This window comes from Orcinus orca, chromosome 6 (genome assembly GCF_937001465.1).
Source record: "Orcinus orca chromosome 6, mOrcOrc1.1, whole genome shotgun sequence".
Taxonomy (NCBI): domain Eukaryota; kingdom Metazoa; phylum Chordata; class Mammalia; order Artiodactyla; family Delphinidae; genus Orcinus; species Orcinus orca.
In genome coordinates this window covers 69572616-69594732 of record NC_064564.1, presented here as the reverse complement: position 1 = coordinate 69594732, position 22117 = coordinate 69572616, and the positions used below count along the sequence as shown (strand labels likewise).

The 22117-nt window shown below is 46.1% G+C and overlaps 1 protein-coding gene across 2 annotated transcripts in view; it reads left to right on the top strand.

The window, feature by feature from the left end:
- DOCK8 (dedicator of cytokinesis 8) overlaps positions 1–22117 on the top strand; it is a 222374-nt gene that overhangs the window by 196326 nt on the left and 3931 nt on the right. For both annotated transcript variants that reach the window (XM_004276426.4, XM_033440226.2), the window contains 7 exons: positions 2541–2684; positions 4765–4896; positions 5361–5495; positions 6925–7014; positions 11011–11247; positions 13963–14106; positions 15339–15445. In XM_004276426.4, coding sequence (XP_004276474.1) covers positions 2541–2684; positions 4765–4896; positions 5361–5495; positions 6925–7014; positions 11011–11247; positions 13963–14106; positions 15339–15445 — 989 coding nt within the window. The remainder of the gene's footprint in view (positions 1–2540; positions 2685–4764; positions 4897–5360; positions 5496–6924; positions 7015–11010; positions 11248–13962; positions 14107–15338; positions 15446–22117) is intronic.

The window sequence follows — 22117 nt, the reverse complement described above, 5'->3', positions numbered from 1 at the left end:
TTCTTTTAGGTGATATTTATTGAGCACTTATTCTGTCCTCATGGACTTTACATTCCAGCCAGGGAGAGTGGCATCATACAGCTAATTCTTCCATTTCTTATTCAATTTCAATTGTGATAAATGCTGTAATAAAGAGGTACAAGATGCTGTGAGTGTTTAGCACGTGACTCAGCCTGGGGGTCATGGAACGCTCAGAAAGACGAGGAACGGGAGGGGGAAGCAGAAGGAACTGTGAAGAATGAGGTCTTCAGAATACACAGAACATGGTGAGTTAGGTGATCTCAGCTACAGAAGAGAAGCCAAATTACACTGACACTTATGAGCCAATTCTCTTTTCTCTCAAATGAGACATACCAAATCTTTCTGGAAATGTGTGCTTGCAAGTGACAGAATACCTAACCCAGACGGACCTAAGGTAAAAATGGAATTTATCAGCTTGCATGAGAGAGATGAGTCTGGAGTAGCACCTGCCAAACTGGACCTAGGGGTCCAAACAATGTCATCAGACCTCAGTGTCATAATCACTTCCTGTCTCTGCTTTCTGTTATGTCAGCTTCATTCTTCACAGGCTTCCCACACTCACTGAGAGATATTTATGTTTACATATTCCCAGGTTCAAGTCCAGGAGAATAGAGAAATGCCTCATATGTAGCAGTTGCAGAGACAGTCTCAGTGCATCTTATTGGTTCTGACGGGGTCATATGCTCATTTCTGAACCAATCATAGTGGCCAGAGACATGGAATGCTGTGATTGGCTGAGCCAGAGCCAGAGTTGAGGTCCACACATGGAGTTATGGATGGTTTCTCAGGAGGCTATACTTTATAGAAGGATGAAGGAATTCTGGGCAGCATTAACTACAGATGTCTGGTGTTGATTTCTTAAATGCTGTGTGCTTTAGTTTTCAACCTTGTTCTGCTCCAGTAAAATCGAATTTTTTGAAAAGAATTATAAACTGGAGATAAATAAATCTGTGCAAGGAAAATAACTCTGAGGCCACAGAATTCCAAGGAACTGAGATCGTTGAGATTCTATGCCCCAGAGTACAATATTTATTCCACAAATGTAGATATGGATACATTCTCACATAACTGCTGTTACTTTCACCTCCCTAATTCTGAAGCCGGGAAAGTCTGCCTGGAATCTTTTCCCTCTGATGACAGCTAATAAGGCTGCATAACTGCAAATGTATTCCTCTACATGTGGAAAATTGCATACAATACTAATAGCATTCGTTTCTTGGGTCATTAGATTCTTTCAACTGAATTTCTTGGACCTTTTACCATTTCCAATTCAGAAACATCATAATAGAAAGACCAGGTTTGAAAGAAAGGCTGGCCACGAAAGGTTCTGAAGGCCTCCTATATTCCTAAAACTACCTTATAATTTTGGATATGAAGGTACAGGACTGTAAAACTCTCTCTTCCTTGACTGCTAAGGATGAGTCCCTTGATCTTGCGAGCCAGGCCTGCAAGAGGCAGACCGATTTTACTTCACTAGCCAACTCTGGTCCGTTGGTAGTGGCTGAATGGGGTACCATGCTGAGAAGAATTCTGAGACCATATCCAAGCTTCAGGGAAAAGAGTACTATAATTAATTAGTTCTGTCTGCCATGAGTGTAGTTATAAAAGGAATGGCAAATGTGCTACCTGTGTGCAAGTCCTAAGCTACAAAGGTTTCCAGTTTCTTTTATGTTCCATATGCATTTCTTCTATATCCATGAGACAGGTTGAAGAAAATGATTCTTGACCTGTCAAAAGTATGAGAGTCACTGCCAGAGCCAGAACTGGGGTGAGGTGAGTGAGGCACATGAAGTACAGAATTTAAGGAAGCACTCACTCGTGAGGTCAAGCAAGTTCAGGGTCACGACTTACAGGACCCTGAGAGTGAATGTTCCCTAAATTTTGTTTTCACCTCGTTCACCCTAATCCTGGCCCTGATCACTGCATTCTCTATGAGACTCTAAACTCTATGGTTTATGTAAAAGAAAAGTGTGTAGAAAGGAGCGAAATGTTTGGGGGGGAGGGGAGAAAAAAAATAGTAACTGCTGCATTGCCATAAAGATTTCATAAAGAAGACCTTCTCATTTGCAATTGTCATATGATATTATGGCCATTCACCTAAAAGCCAAGTCAGTCATAGCAAGTACTTCAGAGGGTCACTCAGCTGGTGAAACAAGGAGTCTAGTTAACTGTTCGTTGGCCTTTGGCTTTTAAAAACCACGACCCCTGCTGGACGTCCCTTAGGGTCCTTTCTCTAAAGCAACTCAACTATTGTTTACATTGAGGTAAGCGTCCTTCTGTATCTCCCAATAGTTAAAAAGAAAAGAAAATCTTGAGTTTCGAAGGCCAGTTGTTCTGTGCATTCTTTCAAAATGAGTGGCAGCCAAAGGCTCTTCTGGGTGGAATTACAGACCTTGTATGATCAGGGATGGTGAGGACCTTGGAGCCACGGCTTCCTCCTCCGTATGTTATGGGTTCCTGTGGTGCCTTTGTTAGTCAGATTCCCCTGTTCTCCTGGCTCATACTGTGATCTCTTTCAGAATATTTCTTCCAATGTGCTGGAGGAGTCTGCGGTCTCTGATGACACCCTGTCGCCGGACGAGGACGGGGTGTGCTCCGGCCGGTACTTCACCGAGAGCGGCCTGGTGGGCCTCCTGGAGCAGGCGGCCGAGCTCTTCAGCACGGTCAGTGCACACAGCTGTCCGGGCTTCCACAGTCAGCCTGAACTCTGGCATCGGTGCCCTGAGTGCCGGTCTTAACGTCCAGCCAGTCCCACTTCATGATGACACCACGTGCAGGGGCGTGCAGGGCAGGGGAGGGGCTGGAGGGCTTTGACGTATGTAGATTGCCTCAGCTCTCAGGGAGGCGGGAAGGCCCTTCGTCACTGCGGTATTCTGGTGTTCACTGCCTCAGCTCTCAGGGAGGCGGGAAGGCCCTTCCTCACTGCGGTATTCTGGTTTTCACTGCCTCAGCTCTCAGGGAGGCGGGAAGGCCCTTCGTCACTGCGGTATTCTGGTGTTCACTGCCTCAGCTCTCAGGGAGGTGGGAAGGCCCTTCATCACTGCAGTATTCTGGTGTTCACTGCCTCAGCTCTCAGGGAGGCAGGAAGGCCCTTCGTCACTGCAGTATTCTGGTTTTCACTGCCTCAGCTCTCAGGGAGGCAGGAAGGCCCTTCGTCACTGCGGTATTCTGGTTTTCACTGCCTCAGCTCTCAGGGAGGCGAGAAGGCCCTTCATCACTGCGGTATTCTGGTGTTCACTGCCTCAGCTCTCAGGGAGGTGGGAAGGCCCTTCATCACTGCAGTATTCTGGTTTTCACTGCCTCAGCTCTCAGGGAGGCGGGAAGGCCCTTCGTCACTGCAGTATTCTGGTTTTCACTGCCTCAGCTCTCAGGGAGGCGGGAAGGCCCTTCATCACTGCAGTATTCTGGTTTTCACTGCACGCTCATTGGCTGGGCAGTAGTTTCACAGTATTATTTCCATTTAACGGAGGTGGAAACTAAGCCACAAAGAGGGAAATGGCTTGCCCAGGGTTACACAATAAATCACGAGGCACGTTCCCACTCTCTTATTTTCCCTCTCTTTGAGAGAGGGACTCAGCTGACAGCTGAGTAATCCTCAGGATCGTCACAGACCAGGGACAGCTCAGAGAAATGTGAGGGTGGAAGCCATGGAGACTCCCCGCATTAACCTAATCTGGGTCTAAACACTCCTAATAAGAGAAAAATATATAGAGATTAAAAATATATAGATTAAGTCATTGAGATTCAGGGCAGGGAAGAAAGTATGTTGTTCATTTTCATAGTTTCCCTACTCCCTCAAATTTTTTTTAAAAATAAATTTATTTTATTTATTTATTTTTGGCTGCACTGGGTCTTCATTGCTGCTCACGGGCTTTCTCTAGTTGCAGCAAGTGGGGGCTACTCTTCATCGTGGTGCGCGGCCTTCTCACTGCTGTGACTTCTCTTGTTGTGGAGCATGGACTGTAGGGCTTCGGTAGTTGTGGCTCGCGGGCTCAGAAGTTGTGGCTCGTAGGCTCAGCGGCCATGGCTCACGGGCCCAGCCGCTCCGCGGCATGTGGGATCTTCCCAGACCAGGGCTCGAACCCACGTCCCCTGCATTGGCAGGCGGGCTCTCAATCACTGCGCCACCAGGGAAGCCCTCCCTCAAATTTTAAGCCAAGCAGATATTTAATACTTCACTCTGTTTAGCTGATCCAGTTTTGTTTTCATCTTGATATTTTTCTTTCTTCTCTACTTTTCATTCCCAAGTTTCCATCCTACAATCTATGTATTTTAATTATTATTTTGACTGTCTTCTCTTTTTCCAGCTTTCTCTTTCAGAATTCACATAAAGTCCAAGATACTCTTGTTTTTCCTGGAATTCTAGAAAACCAGGTAGTTAGACCCCTAACTCTTTTCAGGAATGCAATGAACATCTGGCTACAGGAGGACCCCTGGTGACATTTAAATATGCTAAAGCTGCCTTCCTGAATTGTTCTTAGTTCCTGCTGCCAGTCTCCTGTCCTATTTTTTTTCCCCAGGAAACCCCCTTTTCCAACTTAACATTATCAAATAGGACCATTTAGTGTGTCTAGTTCAGTTTGAATGCTACAGCCATCTCAAAGATGCTCAGACTTTATTCCTGCTCTATAAAATATTGTGGTGCCCCAATAAATCCATTCTCCAATGCCTAATGCACTCTGGTTGCTCTTTTAAGTTTCCAGTGGATTAAATTCTCTTTGATTTTTTTCTCCTCTTTCCAAGGGAGGACTGTACGAGACGGTCAATGAGGTCTACAAGCTGGTCATCCCCATCCTGGAAGCTCATCGAGACTTCCGGAAGCTGACCTCCACCCACGAAAAGCTGCAGAAGGCCTTTGACAGCATCATTAGCAAGGTACGGGGGCATCCTGGATAACAGGTCCTATAATCTGGCAGCAGGTGACCCTGTCTCAGAGATGCTTAGCCCTCCTTCCTCTCTAGGGAGTGATTTACCTTAAGGGCATCATTACTGTAGCTCTCTCCTATCAAACGGAAGAGGGCTGAGAATAGACAGAGGACCGTGATTCAAACCGTGAAAGAAGGCCGCTTGAATTACTTTACAACCAGGAATGTGAAAATCTTAAATTCACTTAAGAGAAGTCCTAGAAATCTTTCATGGGATTTTTTTTTTTTTGCCATTATTTCCCAAGTTTATTCCATAAACATTAAAAAAACTTTTTAAAGGAGTGAATTCTGTTTGTATTAGCCACAGGAATAGAATGCTTTATAACCCAACAAGAGAAGCCTCCTGCCCTCTCATCTCAGTGGATCCTCATGAATTACATAACTAAGGAGAGGTTTTCTTATTTTGTTCATCAGGGTCATAAGAGAATGTTTGGAACCTACTTTCGAGTTGGTTTCTACGGATCCAGATTTGGGGACTTGGATGAGAAGGAATTTGTTTACAAAGAGCCTGCAATTACCAAGCTTCCTGAGATCTCTCATAGACTAGAGGTAAGCCGAGTGATTCCGGGTAATTGACATTGTGTGCTTTACACAGACAGGTTAGAGTGGGTCATTACCACAAAACCAAGAGTCATGGATTCCTCGTTGATCCATATATAAAGTTTCCCCCATTGCTTGTATAATATCAAGGTATTAGGTGAGATCATGAGGTAAAGCAAGATAAGGATAGCTTTCCCCTAAGATTCTGTACATACTTTTCAAACTTTGTACGTGTATATGGTGAATATTTATTTTCAGGACCATCCACATTCAATCAATGTCATGTGCTTTCTTATAAACCTTTCCAAATTTTAGTAATAGTCGTTCAGCTTGAAGTTTATCATCTTGACTTTGAAGTCATTGGGCCAAATGATCAAATTACCCCTAGAAAATGCTGTGGTCATCCTTCTGGTGTCACCAGACAGCACTTCCCACTTCTGACACGGAGATGCTTGACTAGAGGCCCGCTGTGACCTGGAACCAATGAACTCTCCCTGCTGACCCAGGAGCACCCCTCTTTGGATAATCAGAGTCAGTGTCCCATTACATGGGCTGGCAGCCCCAATCCAACCTGCTGTTTATATTTGATCCGTAACGTAGCAGAAGAGAGCAGCATGTTCTTGGAGGAAAGGCTGGAGAAAAGGAGAAACAACATAGAGAAAAGTGAGAAAAAAAGAAGCTGACGTTGAAAGGGCCAAGCACTGAGAGCTCAGGAGGAAAGTTAAGGGGTGCCCTCAAAACAAGACCATCTCAGACCGAATAACTGGGCTCCCCTGAACTGCTGGCAACAACCAGAGATTCACTTCTTTGGCTTTCTCGCTATTGCTTTGAATTTATGCCCTTTCGTGGCTGTCAAACTTAAAACCCTTTCATTGTCAAATTGCTCCATCCGTGCCCAATGAGACAAGAGACTTTAATCCTTACTTGACCCAAAGAAGCCATGGCTCAGAGTGGTTGGGTGACTTGCCCAAAGTCGTTCAGCTCATGAGAGGAATTAGCAATTGACCCCAGGCCACTTGGTTCCCTAATATGTTTCCCCAGTTTAGTACTAGAAGCGTATATTTTATCTTCCTGTGTGCTGTGGTTTGTCCCATTATGGGAAGCCTGGTGACCTCCAAAGCCCTAGGGTGCAAAAGGCAAGAAATAAATAGTTCCATGCCCCTGGAGCGTCTTTAGGAAATATGATGATGTTGGTTGAGTTAGATGTCAAGCATACAGTTTATAGGGAAGCATATATCAGTTTGCAATGCTGGACTTCCTTATGTTTTTATTTTTGTCTCAGGAAATGCTGAACTTGCCTCATTAGCTCAGAGGGACTTTCAGTAATCAAAGAGCATATTCTCCCCTACGCTTGTTCCAAACGTATTCCACTTCTGAGAGACAAAGAGTTGCAATATATTAAAATAACCTTTATAATCTGTTGGTTTCTCTTGCCTAGGGATTTTATAGTCACTGTTTTGGTGCAGAATTTGTGGAAGTGATAAAAGACTCTGCTCCTGTGGACAAAACCAAGTTGGACCCTAACAAGGTATGGGAAAATTGCAAAAAACAGCCATCAGGCTCTGATTCCCTTTGTTCTACACCCAAAAACATAACATGACCTCCTCTGTCTGGACTCTTCAAGTCATTTCAGTGCAGCCAAATATTTTTTGTCTACGGTTTAACTACTATTTGGTTAGGTCTTAAAGAAACAATACTCAAAGGCAGGGATCATCATAGGAGCTACCAGTTATTAAAGATCAACTGTGTGCCTGACACTACATTAGACCCTTTACGTACACCATTTCATTTCATCCTCCTAAATCCCTTTGAAATAAGTGTTGTTATTTCCTATTGAGATTGTTATTGTTAATAACTATTGTTATTCCTAGATGAGAAAAGAAAGGGTAAGCAACTTTCCAAGATCATGCAAGTGTCAGAACCAGTATTCAAACTCAGGGTCTGTCATCCTCAAACCTGCACTTTTTTTTTAAAGAAGATTCTTTTTTAAAAATAATTTATTTAATTTATTTATTTTTGGCTGTGTCGGGTCTTCATTGCCGCACGCGGGCTTTCTCTAGTTGCAGTGAGCGGGGGCTACTCTTCATTGCAGTGCGCGGGCTTCTCATTGTGGAGGCTTTTCTTGTTGTGGAGCACGGGCTCTAGGCGCATGGGCTTCGGTAGTTGTGGCTCGCAGGCTCTAGAGCACAGGCAGTTGTGGCCTACGGGCTTAGTTGCTCTGCAGCATGCGGGATCTTCCTGGACCAGGGCTGGAACCCGTGTCCCCTGCATTGGCAGGCAGATTCTTAACCACTGTGCCACCAGGGAAGTCCCAAACCTGCACTTTTAGTCACTTCTCTTTATTGCCCTTCTATTAAAACCTTGAATCCTCAATTTAAAATATGTTGAAAAGATACAAACTTCTCACTGACAGCATTTGGTGGAGGCCTTCTTTTCAGCCAAGTGCAGGGTCATTGTGCTGTTGGAGGAATGATGAAAAGGGCTTGGACTTCAGTTTCCTCACTTTTCAAGTGAGGGTGTATTCTGTCTCACCCCCAGTTGGGTGTACTGCAATACAATTCTGATGCTCACCACCCAGAGTTAGGGTCAGACTCCACCAGTTACAGGCTCGTCCTGCGGAGACTGCCCTAACTTCAGACACCAGCCTCAAGTGGGACCCCAGGCCACTTGCACTTCTGACCAGACAAATATAAATTTGTGGGTTCCCATAGCACCTCTCAGTAGATAAACCACTAGAATGCCTCCCAGAACTCAGAAAAGGGCTACACTGATGATTATAGTTTCATGATAAAAGGGTACACATAGGGCAAGATCTGGGATGTATCCCAGAGTTTCTATGCCCTCTCCTTGTGGAGTCCAGGCGTGTCACCCTCCTGGCATGTCAATGTGTTCACCAACCGGGAAGGTCTACCAAGCCTTGGTGTCCAGGGTTTTTATTGGGGTCTCATTACATAGGCATGATTGATTAAATCATCAACTACATTACTGAACTCAATCTCCAGCCCCCTCCTACCCCAGCAGTCAGGCTGGCCCAGAGTCTCAGATCTCTAATCAGAAGTTCATTCTTTTCGATGACCAGCCACCATCCTGAAGCCATCTAGGGACCCACCATGAATTACCTCATGAGAATAACAAAGACACTTCTATCACTCAGAAAATTCCAAGGGTTTTTGAAGCTCTGTGCCAGGAAAGAAGGACAAATACCAGACACTTTTTTTTTTTTTTTTTTTTTGCGGTACATGGGCCTGTCACTGCTGTGGCCTCTCCCGTTGTGGAGCACAGGCTCCGGACGCGCAGGCTCAGCAGCCATGCCTCACGCGCCCAGCCGCTCCGCGGCACGTGGGATCTTCCCAGACCGGGGCACGAACCCGCGTCCCCTGCATCAGCAGGTGGACTCTCAACCACTGCGCCACCAGGGAAGCCCCGATACATTCTTTATTATACCACAGGTGATGCCTACCCACTCAGCCCAGCTCACAGACAGATATGCACATGAGAGAGCTTTCTAAGCTGCTGGAAATAATGCAAGTTCAAGGTATTTTTAAGGGCTGAGGGACAGAGGAGCAGTCATCATCTGGCAGGCCTATAAAATGAAGAGTTCAAACTCTTCTCTCAGTTCTGTCCTCCAAGATATTATGAAGATGATGCAAGTAGGGAGAAGTGTCCAAATCTAAGAGTTGGTTTTTCTACACATTTCAAAGGACTCACTCACTTCAGATACACTCCCTAATCTAGTCTGGAAGCAATAACTGTGGTAAGTAGCTGAGCTAAGCTTCACACAGAAATGTTTGACGTCTTTGAAAGACAGGATTGGCTGTGTGCCCACAGTGATCTGGGCACAGCACATGCCACATAGAGTTACCAGTGACATCCCTGATACGGTGCTCTTTTCCCCTCTGTTAAAACACCCAAAGTTGGTTGTGAGAGTTTTAAATGAGAATCTGCAGCCAGAATTACAACCAGATTTCATCACACTCAATAGTGATTTATGGTCTGAGATCAGTGACCTCATCCATCCATTTCAGTGGGTGGGTATTGCAGTGACTATAGTCATTGTTATTCTTTTTTTTTTAATAAATTTATTTATTTTTGGCTGAGTTGGGTCCTCGTTGCTGTGCGCGGGCTTTCTCTACTTGCGGCAAGCAGGGGCCACTCCCCGCTGCGGCGCACAGGCCTCTCACCGCGGTGCCTTCTACCCTTGCGGAGCACAGGCTCCAGGCTCACCAGCTTCCATAGTTGTGGCACATGGGCTCAGCAGCCGTGGCTCACGGGTTCTAGAGCACAGGCCCAGCAGGTGTGGCGCTCGGGCCCGGCCGCTCCGCGGCATGTGGGATCTTCCCGGACCGGGGCACGAACCCGCGTCCCCTGCATCGGCAGGTGGACCCTCAACCACTGCGCCACCAGGGAAGCCCAAGGCCTTCTTTCTAAATAAGTGCTCTTCTTCATAGTGTGTGTGTGTGTGTTCGTGTGTATGTGTGTATGTATTTTTAATGAAATAGGTGCAGTAAAATTCACTTTTTTGGTGTTTATTTCTATGAATTTCGGCAAGCACGTGGAGCCACAACCAAAATCAGACAGAAAAGTTCCATCACCGCAAAATATTTCCGCACGCGTCTTTGTAGTCATTCCCTCCCTCTGTTTTCAGCCCCTGACAGTCACTAATCTGCATTCTGTCCTTTTAGTCTTGCTTTTCCAGAATGCCACAGAAATGGAGTGATACAGTAAATAAGTGGAATCACAGAGCCTTCTGAGTCTGGCTTCTTTCACTTGGCACGATACGTTTGCGATTCATCCATCTTGTAGGGGTCCATTCCTTTTTATTGCTGAGTAGTATTCTGCTGTAAGGATGTACCACCGTCTGTTTATCCATTCCCCACTTGAGGGGCATTTGGGTTGTTCCTGTTTTTTGTCTATTGTGAACAATGCTGCTGTAGACATCTGTGTACAGGGTTTAGTGTAAACACAAGTCTTCATTTCTATGGGGCACGTGCACCAGAGTGGGATTGCTGGGTCATATGGTCAGCATAATTTAACTATATAAGAAACTGCGACCCATTTCCTAAGGTGGCTGTACCACCGTACATTCCCGCCATCAGTGTGTGAACACTCCAGCTGCTCCCCATCCTTCTCAGCCCTTGGTGTTGTCAGTTGCTTTAGTTTGGCCATTCTCATAAACCTGCAGTGGTCATGTTGTTCTGAAAAGGAAAGCTTTGCTTCTTCTGAATAGCAGTTTGCAAACTCTCATACCAAGTTTCAGTTGGATCAGCAGCTCTGCTAGGAGGGGCAGCTTGTGGACCTGACTTCACACGGGCGCACTCCCGTCCCTTCTCCCAGTCCCGTCTCTCATATCCCTGGGGTGGAGAGGAAGGATGGCCGATGGCTGATGTCTCGCCTGATGCTTTCAGCTTCCGTGGCTTTTGTGAGCGCAGAGGGGTGGTGCTGCCCCTCTGTGTTCCGTGTGCCCCCCAGTGCATCCTGGGTGGAAGTTTGCAGACCAGCTCATCCCTTACCTTTCCCCCCTCAGGCCTACATACAGATCACTTTTGTGGAGCCCTACTTTGACGAGTATGAGATGAAAGACAGGCTAACCTACTTTGAGAAGAATTTCGATCTGCGGAGGTTTATGTACACCACCCCCTTCACCCTGGAGGGCCGGCCTCGGGGAGAACTGCACGAGCAGTACCGGAGGAACACTGTCCTGACCACCATGCACGCCTTCCCCTACATCAAGACCAGGATCAGCGTCATCCAGAAGGAGGAGGTAACGGCACTGGAGGGAATGGGCTCTGGACAGAGGCCACCCCTGAGGGAGTGGGCCTGGGTCACCTCCCAGGCTGACACACAAACCTCCTTCATGCTCCTTCATGGCAGACTCAGGTGCACATCTAAAAAGGGATGCCGTTGAAATATTATTTATGCTGGTTATCCTGTCACTCTCGTGGTGCCAGGGAATCCCAGTTAGGCAGCTACATGTTTTATAGCACACTTTATATTTAAGTATTTTCTACTTTAAAGTTATATCTTTAACATAAATCTATCTACGCAATTATAATACTTACTATGTCTTTATATGTTAATGTTAAATTTACATGAAATATCAAAGTTTACAATATTTTTAATTAGATTTTTATATATTTAAAAGCTTACATGTGATTCAGGCAGCGTTCTGTTGTTCATTGTCAGAGGCAGGAACAGCAAGTGAGCAGCCCCAAGGAGTCTGTGTTGAGCTGGAAGAGGGCACCATGCCAGTCAGACAGGAGACCAGTTGTCTTCTAGTCCCAGCATCCTCCTGTGACGTTGCACAAGGCTCTTATCTTCATTCAGTTTCCTTATCTAAATGTTGATACAGGGAAGACCTCTTTCTTTTTTCTGGTTCCATGTGTAGCAGAAGTCTTCAAGTTCATTGTAATGGCACTGATGGAGAAGATCTCTCAAGCTACAAAACTGCTCAAAATTAGACATACTGTAAACATTTTACTTTACAATATATACATGTGCACTTATTTGTCATTCATTTTGTGTAGAGCCACAGCCTTGTCTGTGATTTAGGGTTGGCTGATCACGATTCAGCACTGTCTTTCTTGTATAAACCATATGCAATGTCTACCCATATGCAATGTCCAGGATGTTCAGTTTGGGGTTCTGTAAAGCAGAGTGAGAGCTTAAAGATCCTTGTTAAACAATATAAGAGCAGAATGCTTCTGGATTTTTATGATTTTTTTTTCCCCTAGCCTTTTACCATTGTCTTGTGCACACCTAATAAGACAGGAATCTTTTTTTTTTTTTTTTTAATCACGGTACGCGGGCCTCTCAGTGTTGTGGCCCCTCCCGTTGTGGAGCACAGGCTCTGGACACGCAGGCTCAGCGGCCATGGCTCACGGGCCCAGCCGCTCCGTGGCATGTGGGATCTTCCCAGACCGCAGCACGAACCCGTGTCCCCTGCATCGGCAGGCGGACTCTCAACCACTGCGCCACCAGGGAAGCCCCAACAGGAATTATAGCAACTTACTTTCATAACATCTTGCCCAAGCATTAGCTTGGTTTCCATAGAAACAACTCTTCTTCTTTCCACAGCCATAGTTCACCAGTTTATGCTTATTGAATTAGATTAGCTCATTAAAATAACAAGTGTAACAGGCATAAGCAAGTTGGTAAACAAACACTGATGAGTTGTGGTGAATACACACCTCCCTGGCAGGAGCACGGGGGCTGAGTTTACTGGAGAGCCACCCACCAGCTCAGGTGTTCAGCAGCCACATCAGAGAGTGGTTTTCACAGAGGGCAGAGGAAGCCAGAACTGATGACTCAGCTGAGAGAAGGTTTGCTTAGAAGGCATCTGTTGTATTTCTTACTGTTGTAGACTCTTGAGCACTAGGACATGTCAGCACAGCACAGAAATAAACTCGCGGTCCCAGTAAGAGTCCTCACAATTTTTCTGGGCCATTTGTATTTCCCTAAGAACCTCAGTGTGTTAGTTTGTTAGAGCTGTTGTAACCAAGTACCACAGACTGGGTGGCTTCAACAACAGAAATTTCTTGTTTTATAGTTCCAGAGGCCAGAAGTCAAAAATCAAGGTGTTGGCAGGGTTGGTTCCTTCTGAAAGACGTGAGGGAAGGATCTATTCCGGGCCTCTTTCCTTGGCTTGTAGATGGCTGCCTTCTCCCTGTGTTTCTTCACATCATCTTCCCTCTGTGCATGTCCCTATGTCCAGATTTCCTCTTCTTGTAGGGACATACAGGTCATATTGGATGAGGGCCCATCCTAATGACCCCCTTTGAACTTGGTTACCTCTATAAAGACCCTGTCTCAAATAAAGTCACATTCCGAGGTACTGGGGTTTAGGAATTAAATACTTGAATTTGGAGGGGACATGACTCCATCAATAAAATTCAGAAAAGGTCATACTCCAAGCCAACAGAGCTTAGCAACTAGCAGATTGACCCTTAAGAGAATTCTCTTTACTAAGAATTCACCTTCAGGGTGAGTTAGAAAAGGCACACATGATGCCAAAATCTTGTGTATGGTGGAGAAGAAAATCTTGAATGCTGTGCTTCTAATAGCTTTCCCAATTATAAGTCAAGTAACTTCTTCCACAATAGGAAAGGAAACCTAACAGTGTAGAAAAAAACATGGATTTTGAATGTGGACATTATTGTGGTCAAAATCTGACCTCCCCACTTATGACCTGTGTCACTTACTTAACCTTACAAATCCCTCTTTGACTGCAAGGTGGAGAGAATAGGAAGTTGTTTAAAGAAGTAAATCATAAATGCTTGTAAAGTTCCTGGAACATAATAAGTACTCAAGAAATGTTAGGCTCTTCCTTCCTCTTAACCTGTCCTGATTATTCTAAATTTCTCTGAAAGCCTTCTTAGCTGCTGCTTCAAACCCAGTGTCCTCTTTGTCATAGGTCCAGGTTTGTCCGTGGCTTATAAGACCTGACAATGACTTTCCTACATTTATGTCTTACGTTCAGTTTGTTTTGACACCAATTGAAGTTGCCATCGAAGATATGAAGAAGAAGACCCTGCAGTTAGCAGTTGCCATTAACCAGGAGCCTCCTGATGCCAAGATGCTTCAGATGGTGCTGCAAGGCTCCGTCGGAGCTACTGTCAATCAGGTAAGGGAAACCAGCTGGTGGCAACTCCTCTGGTTCTTGTTGTTTTGATTCGTGTTACTATATGTCTGCACCCTCCTTTCTTGAGGTCAATGAGGAGTCTGATCAACATACAAATGATGTTCCTACACTTAGACTGAACACTTGAGGAGGTCCCTTCTGCTTCATGTAACAACCCAAGGTAGACAAGAAATCCTAGAGATGAGTGGACCGTGTCTAAGGAGTAGCATTTTTTGGAGAAGTTGGGGCCAGTCCTGGCAATATGATCCAGATGGAGTGCTTAGTCATGCCCAATTTAGGCAGAGTTGTTGCAAGGCTTGAGATAAATCTGAGAAGGCCTGTAGGAGAGAAGGGAAAGGGTCTAGGACATTGAACCCCTGGGTCAGTCACCAGATGAAACCAGTATGCCAGGAGCGTTGCTAAGCAGGCGTGACCTGGAACCGGCTTCTTGGGCCACTTCAAAACAGACTGGATCTTCTCAGATCCATTAGAATTCTAACTCTGATCTCAGCAGGGAACTCATCCGGCCTCAGATGGAGGGCATACTAGCTTAGTTCTCTCTGTCCAGTGTGCTTCCTTAATTTCAGAACTAGATCAGAACCTCCACACGCAAAAACTCAATGAGTGCCATGACCCTTTCCTCATTCGGCACAACTGGACTCCCCAGCAAAAATCCTCTGTCCACATAATATCAAGGGGACAGAAATAGTATTTGTTACATTTCTATGATCAGAAAATATTAGGAGGATTTTGCTTTTGTAAGTCCCAATCTTTTAATGAAAATGGAAGACTTTATAAGCCCACAACCATAGATTACACATGTACTATGCATATCTCTGACTCAAGCCAGCAATTACGCAAAAGGGTGCTTGCCACTAGGGCAACTAGACAAATGAATATGAATGGCTGGATCAAGAGAATCTCTATTTTCAGAAAAGCAACTCTAATCACATACCCTTTGATGTAGTATATTACCTTTCTACATGAAGGAAAATCTGTAATTAGTAGTATTTGATTAAGGAAATACATGTATACTTTTGAATATTCTCCTAAAACTGCAAACTCCTCCTAAGGGATCAGCATTTTCCTGAGAAGTTCAAGACCTTCCTTGATATTTTGTTTTGGTCAAACTAACAAAATTAAATGTTCAAACTATGACCTCACTCCCAACATTTCCTCCCAAGTAATTTCACTTTCTTTCCAACATCAGTAATGTTTTTCACTTTTCCCATCAGGGACCACTGGAAGTAGCCCAAGTATTTTTGGCTGAAATTCCAGCTGACCCAAAACTCTATCGACATCACAACAAGTTGAGATTATGCTTTAAAGAATTCATAATGCGGTAAGAGGGGAAATGGCTGGGATTTCAGTAGAGCAGTGGTTTTCAAATTGTGGTCCCCAGGCGAGCAGCTTCAGCATCGCTTGAGAAATTTGCTAGAGAGGAAAATTCTCAGATACCAGTCAGACCTACTGAGTAAGACTCTCCAGAGGTGGGACCCAGCAACCCATATTTTAACAAGTCCTCCGGGGGATTCGGATGCGTGTTCAAGTTTGAGAAGCCTGCATAGAGCAACACTACTTGCACTAGTAGCTCACAAACTGTATGGTGCTTTCATATTTATCATCTCACATTGTAAAATAAATCTTCATTTTACAAAAGAGGAAATGGAGGTTCAGAGATGGGAAGTGATTTTACTTAAGGTCACACAGCAAGTTAGTAGCAGAGTTGAGTTCAAACCAGGTCTTCTGAATCCAAGTAGCGAATACTTCCTTCAACGTGCTGATGTTCCACTGATGAATTAGAGCCTGAGGGGTTCTTGGCATTGGCAGTCTTTGTAGTTTCCCATATCATACAATAACTTATTTTTATAAATGTAGAAGACACTGCCTCAAATTGAGAGATAGAGGCGAGATTCTAAAACTAGAATTTTACAAAGGTATCAATCATCTCTATGGCAATTCCCACTGGCAGACAAGCGTCCTCTCTGCTCCTGAATTCTGCAGTAGAGCTGGCTCCAAGAGCAGTCCTGTTTAGGCTGGATAGGAAGTGAATCTTGGGACAAGGTCTTGCAAGTTGCTGCAATGCACACAGGTATACTGGGACTCCTGTGGCCCTAAAAGGAATGATCATGAAGGATGTGGATGGCGCCTCACGCATAAGAGAGAAGGACATCAGAAGTACATGTACTAGTATTTCTTTTCACCCAGGGTCTTAGAGCAGCATATAAAGTATAGGAATATCTTCACTTGGCAGTTGGGGATAAAGGAGGCTAAAAGTTAAAGTTTGCTAAATTCAGTGAAAAGTCACCAGAATGCTAGTGTCAGGTGAGGTTCTCCTCCTTCACAGGCTTTGGTGAGACATATGTAAATTTGCTACGTATAAAGGAGACATTCTTTGTCCTGCGGTGAATCTCAGCTGCTTAGTAATAGGGGTGTGTGTGTGTGTGTGTGTGTGTGTGTGTGTGTGTGCGTGCACACTATACATATGCACATACATACACATGCACAGACAGAAATTATATTTATTAATGTTTTGTATTTGAATTGTTTCCTGTATTTCATAACAATTTTGACATTACGCAAAATCTAGATATTCTTCAGTAAAGAGTGCATTTTCATAAAACAAAAGGCTAGAAAAGTATTGGGGGAATTTTAAAGATCAATTTACTTTCCACGTATCTTCATATAAAATGAAGTTATTGTGAAAGGCCCATGAAGGTGGCAGTGGCCCGGGCCTCTCTGGACCTCTGCAAGGACCTGTGAAGTGTTTAATGAGCACACACTAGGACCCAGGTATGATATTTGTTGTAGGAATACAGGAGCTGGGTATTCCTCTGCTCCTGACAATAGGACTTTTACCTGGCTAAATAACAAAGCAATGCAGCATGTTCTAAGAACTGTGGAGAGTACACAAAATATAGGGCTAAGAGTTCAGAAAAGAACGGTCAGTTGCGGTCTGCAGTGGCTAGGGAAAGCTTTGTGGGAAAACATCACTTAAACCTCGTCTTGGGTATGTAGGTGGTAAGAAGCGGGCAGTGGGAAGACAGAGGCATTACTGGTAAAGGGGCCAACAGTAGCACAAGACACAGAGGCAGGGCTGTCCTTGATACGTCTGGGCTCCTCTGAGTTGGCAAGACCAGTGCATTCTGTGGGCATGCCAGCACAGGGAGGGGAGCCTGGGAAGACAGCACTATTGACAAGTGGGGCTCTGAATAGAATATAGATGTAAAAGGAAGCTTGCTAAGAGAAGTGATTTTTTAGTTAAAATGTCCTTATGAAATCCCTGTCGAGGGCTTCCCTGGTAGCACAGTGGTTGAGAGTCCGCCTGCCGATGGCTGCGGACCTTCCCCCTGCTGGGTGGGCTGCCGCCCTGTTCTAGGAATGCCACAAGAATATCTGTCAGCGCTTCTCAAACTTCACTGTGCAAAACAAATGACCTGGGGATCTTGTCAAAATGCAGATTCTGATTCAGTAGTTCTGGGGTGGGCCTGAGACTCTGCATTTCTAACAAGCTCCCAGGTGCTGCTGAAGCTGCCAGATGGGACCGATCTTTGAGCAGAGGCTGCAAAGCTGTAGAGGTTGCTTGATTGCCGCCATCTCACATTTTCTCCTCCCTGCCCCCTCCCCGAGGGCTTCACGCGTCAGGTCCTGCCTACTGTCACTCACCCTTTTTCCTCCCCTTTCCTCCTTTCACAGGAGGAAATGTGCCATTACTATTAACACCTTTGAACAACTATAGATGCCAGTTCATTGAGCAAACATTTATTGAGCCCCATACTTTGTGCCAGGCACCCTGCTACCTGTGTGCAAAGATGAAGTTCCAGTACAAATGAGACAAGGCTACAGGCAAAACAGTACTTCTGCTCACTACTTCATTGTCAAAGTCGAAGTACAGTGACTTTCATTCCACTTTATTTCACATGCATCAAAAGTAGTGGGTGAGGGCTTCCCTGGTGGCGCAGTGGTTGAGAGTCCACCTGCCGATGCAGGGGACACGGGTTCGTGCCCTGGTCCGGGAAGATCCCACATGCCGCGGAGCGGCTGGGCCCGTGAGCCATGGCCGCTGAGCCTGCGCATCCGGAGCCTGTGCTCCACAATGGGAGAGGCCACAACAGTGAGAGGCCCACATACCACAAAAAAAAAAAAAAAAAAAAAGTAGTGGGTGAGATTGTGGTGAAGGTTGCATAATCTACTAAAACTAATCAAACTGTATTATTTACAAGGGTAAATGTGATGATCTGTAACTTATACCCTCAGTACTAGCAGTAGGTGAGGAAACCTTCCTTTCCTCCATTGCTTAATTGCTTCTCAAGTCCAATCAGCAAGTCACAGCTTTGTAATGAATAGAGGAATTGTTTGGTCAAGTTGTTTGCGCCCCTGTGTTTTCTCCCTGGAACCTGCTATCAGCGGAGATGATGCAGGAGTGGAAAATGTTTGGCTGTGAAACCGTTCCCGGTGTTGCCTTGAGTGAGCTCCAGCTTCTCAGCAGACTTGGGCTGTAGGTAGATAAGCCCAGGTTTCCAAGGTGAACATAAGTGAGCCTTCCAAGGCTGATTGCTAATAACGGAAGTGTACACTTGCTGGGTACCACTGTAGCTGGGTGCTGCCACTGGGCAGTGGCCTGTCTGACTCAGCTGTAGTGGGCCTGGATGAAGCCATAAAGAACCTGGCAGGCTGACCTGCTGCAGCTGACACCTGATCCAGCCAGTCCTGCAGCTCTTCAGATGGTTGCCAAGTTGGGGCCTGGATCCCTTTCTGAAACATCTCAGGGTTTCAGAAGCCAAGATGGAGAGGTACAACATTACTGTTTCCCTCCTCTGCTCCCCAGAGCACCCAGACCATTTTAAACACTGTAATCTGTGCCAGTCTGTGGTCTTAAATTTTCCTCTTATATTTCTGTCTTAGCTTGGGCCACTATAGCAAAATACCACAGACTGAGTAGCTGAATAACAGACATTTATTTCTCGCAGTGCTGGAGGCTGGGAAGTCCAAGCTTAAAGTGCCCGCAGATTCAGTTCCTAGGGAGAACCCTCTTGCTGGCTTGTAAATGGCCACCTTCTCACTGTATCTTCACCTGGTAGAGAGATGAAGAAGATAGCTCTCTGGTCTCTTTCTACAAGGGCACTAATCCCATCATGTGGGTCCCACTCTCATGGCCTAATTTAAACCTTCATTCTTCCTAAAGGCCCCACCTCCAAATCCCGTCACATGGAAGTCACATGTGAATTTTGGGAGGGACACAAACCTTCATTCCATAACATGTGAACTTTCTCATTCTTATAAAGACTAAGTGATTTTTAAATTCATTTTTTATATTTAAAGAAAAGAGAGCAGGACTCAATGGCACCAGGTCCAGGTTGCCTTTAAGGGACATAGTTTCAGATACATCAGTAGAGTTCCACCGCATAAATGGTCAAAGAGTCTTAACGGGAGTTAAGGTCTTTGAAGAGGAAGGAGAGGCCAAAGGAGAACCAACTGTGTGTAGTGTGGGTGGAAACAGAAGCAGTAGGTGAAAAGAGATCTGAGTATTTGGTGGGAAACAAAACCTGAAACATTAGCTGACAAAACAAAGCCTGAAACATTACGAGAGGTTGCTCGAGAGCAGGTCCATAGCAGGGACATATGAAGGACTTCTGTCCCTTTTCCAGGTCACAGGGACCTGTCTTAGTGGGCCTAGGAGGCTGGGTGGAAAACTGAGAGCCGAGTGGAGCAGCACACACACGCCACACACACACACACACACACACACACACACACACACGTGCACATGGCTTCCCCCTCCCAGGCCTTCTGCAACCATTCCCAAGAGGAAAAATTCCATTTCAGTTACAGTGCTATCCTGTCCTCTTCTCTTAGCGCATCTCCATCCCTGGTTCTCTTGAACAAGGTCTTGATCCTCAGGGCTTGACGGTGCTCTCACTTCAGGGCCAGGGCACCGCGTGCGAGGGTGTCTGGGCTGACTGTGAAATCGAGAATAGTGTGCGATCGTTGGAACCACAGGCCTCTGTAACTCCTCAGGACAGAAGCCCAGGGCCCAAGGAGGCGGAAGACAGTGTAATGTGAGTCAGGTCCTAGAGACTAGCCTAGAGTCTGATCTAGGCGGACCCCACCCCCCGCTGGGTTCTGGGGTGTTCAGCAGGTCCTCAGAACCTGCTTCCAGGTGTCAGACTCGAGACTGGACACCTTCCCAAGCCCGTAGTCCCAATCTCGCCCCCTTAGGAGGTGGAAGCAGGGCCACTGTGACTTCCCCGAGGCAGGGAGCCCCACCGGCCCCTCTGGGGCCGCCCAGCCAAGGGAAGTAGAGGGGGCTCAGGGCGACAGCCGGAGGATCCAGCCACGGCTGCTCCTGTCTGCCCTGGGGTATGCTCCCTGCCCCTGTGGTGCCCTGCTCCTTCGGCCTCAGGCGCCTCCCCATAGGCAGCAGCGGGGCACCCAGGACAGTGCTCCTGGTGGGCTGTATCCCCCGCTTCGCTCCAGGAGAGGCAGGCCACGCCGCCTGCACAGCACTCCTCCCGCAGCTGCTTGGTCAGGTCCTCACACGCCCCACACCATTTCATCCTCATAAACCCACTTTATAGATGAAGGAAGTGCGGTTGAAGGAGACCACGATTAGCCCAAGGTCACACAGCAAGTGAGTGGCAGAACCAGGAATTAGACTAGCCTTCCACTGAGACCGGCTGCCCTTGGGATCTGGGGTTTGGTAGAGGTCGGGCTGGGAGGGAGGAAATGCAGGGGACAGTGCTGGAGGTGCCAGCCGAGGTGGCTCTGACCAGGGGACCCTCACATCCACTGCAGCCCTTCCTGTGGAAAGGCCAGATGTTCCTTTGGTGCCCTGCCCCCAAATAATCCTTCCTCAACTTCAAGGGCCTGGACCACATATATCACTCCAGTCACGGGAGGGGGTGGGGAGCCAATCCCTTAGTTTCTCCGGTATCTCTCCTCTCACTCCGGCAGCTGTATTTTTTCACTGGACCTTAGCTGGAGACTTGCTAAAGTGTTACCAGGAAGAAGATGAGAAACGCCGAATACTACAAATTGGGACTCGGGAGAGAATAGTTCCAACTTGAGACCAAGGCCGTGTGCCTTGGATTCTAGCTGGAAGGGTCAGGGTCTTTCCTAGGCAGCATTTGTGGTGTTGGGGTTATGAGTGTGGGCTCTCGGGCCTAGTTGCCTGGCTTCACATATTCACTCTGGGACTTCCCTGGTGGCACAGTAGTTAGGAGTCAGCCTGCCACTGCAGGGGACACGGGTTTGATCCCTGGTCCGGGAAGGTCCCACATGCCACAGAGCAACTGAGCCCATGTGCCACAACTACTGAGCCCGCGTGCCACAACTACTAAAACCCGTGCACCTAGAGCCTGTGCTCCACAACAAGGGAAGCCACCACAATGAGAAGCCTGCGCACCGCAACAAAGAGTAGCCCCCGCTCGCTGCAACTAGAGAAAGCCCATGCGCAGCAATGAAGACCCAACGCAGCCAAAGATAAAACAATAAGTAAATAAATAAATAATATCTACTCTGCCTTAACTAGCTGTGTGACCTTGGGCTAGTTACCCAACCTTAGTTTCCCCAACTGTAAAATGGGGATGAATAGTAACTACCTCTTAAAGTTAGTATCAAAAGAGTCAATTCAGAGAGCTTAGAATAGGACTTGGCACATATGAAGTGATTGATGAATATAACATTATGGGGCAAATAGAAACCAGATTGATTTACATAGGAAAGAGACTTAATCTGATTTAAATATAGACATTGTTTGCCCATGACTTGTGTGCCTCTGTAAGGTTTGTAACATAACACACAGTGGGGCTGATGAGACATCAGCCTGGGAGCAGCAGGATCCTGGATTTACATCCACCTTTCCTGTTCCCAAAGGTGTATGACTCTGGACAGGGCACTTCATCTCTTTGCATCTTAGTTTCATCAACTATGAAAAAAAAGGGACTGGAATATAAAATCTCTGACATCCCATCATCATTCTTATATAGAACAAATAGTTTCTGCACTCAGACTG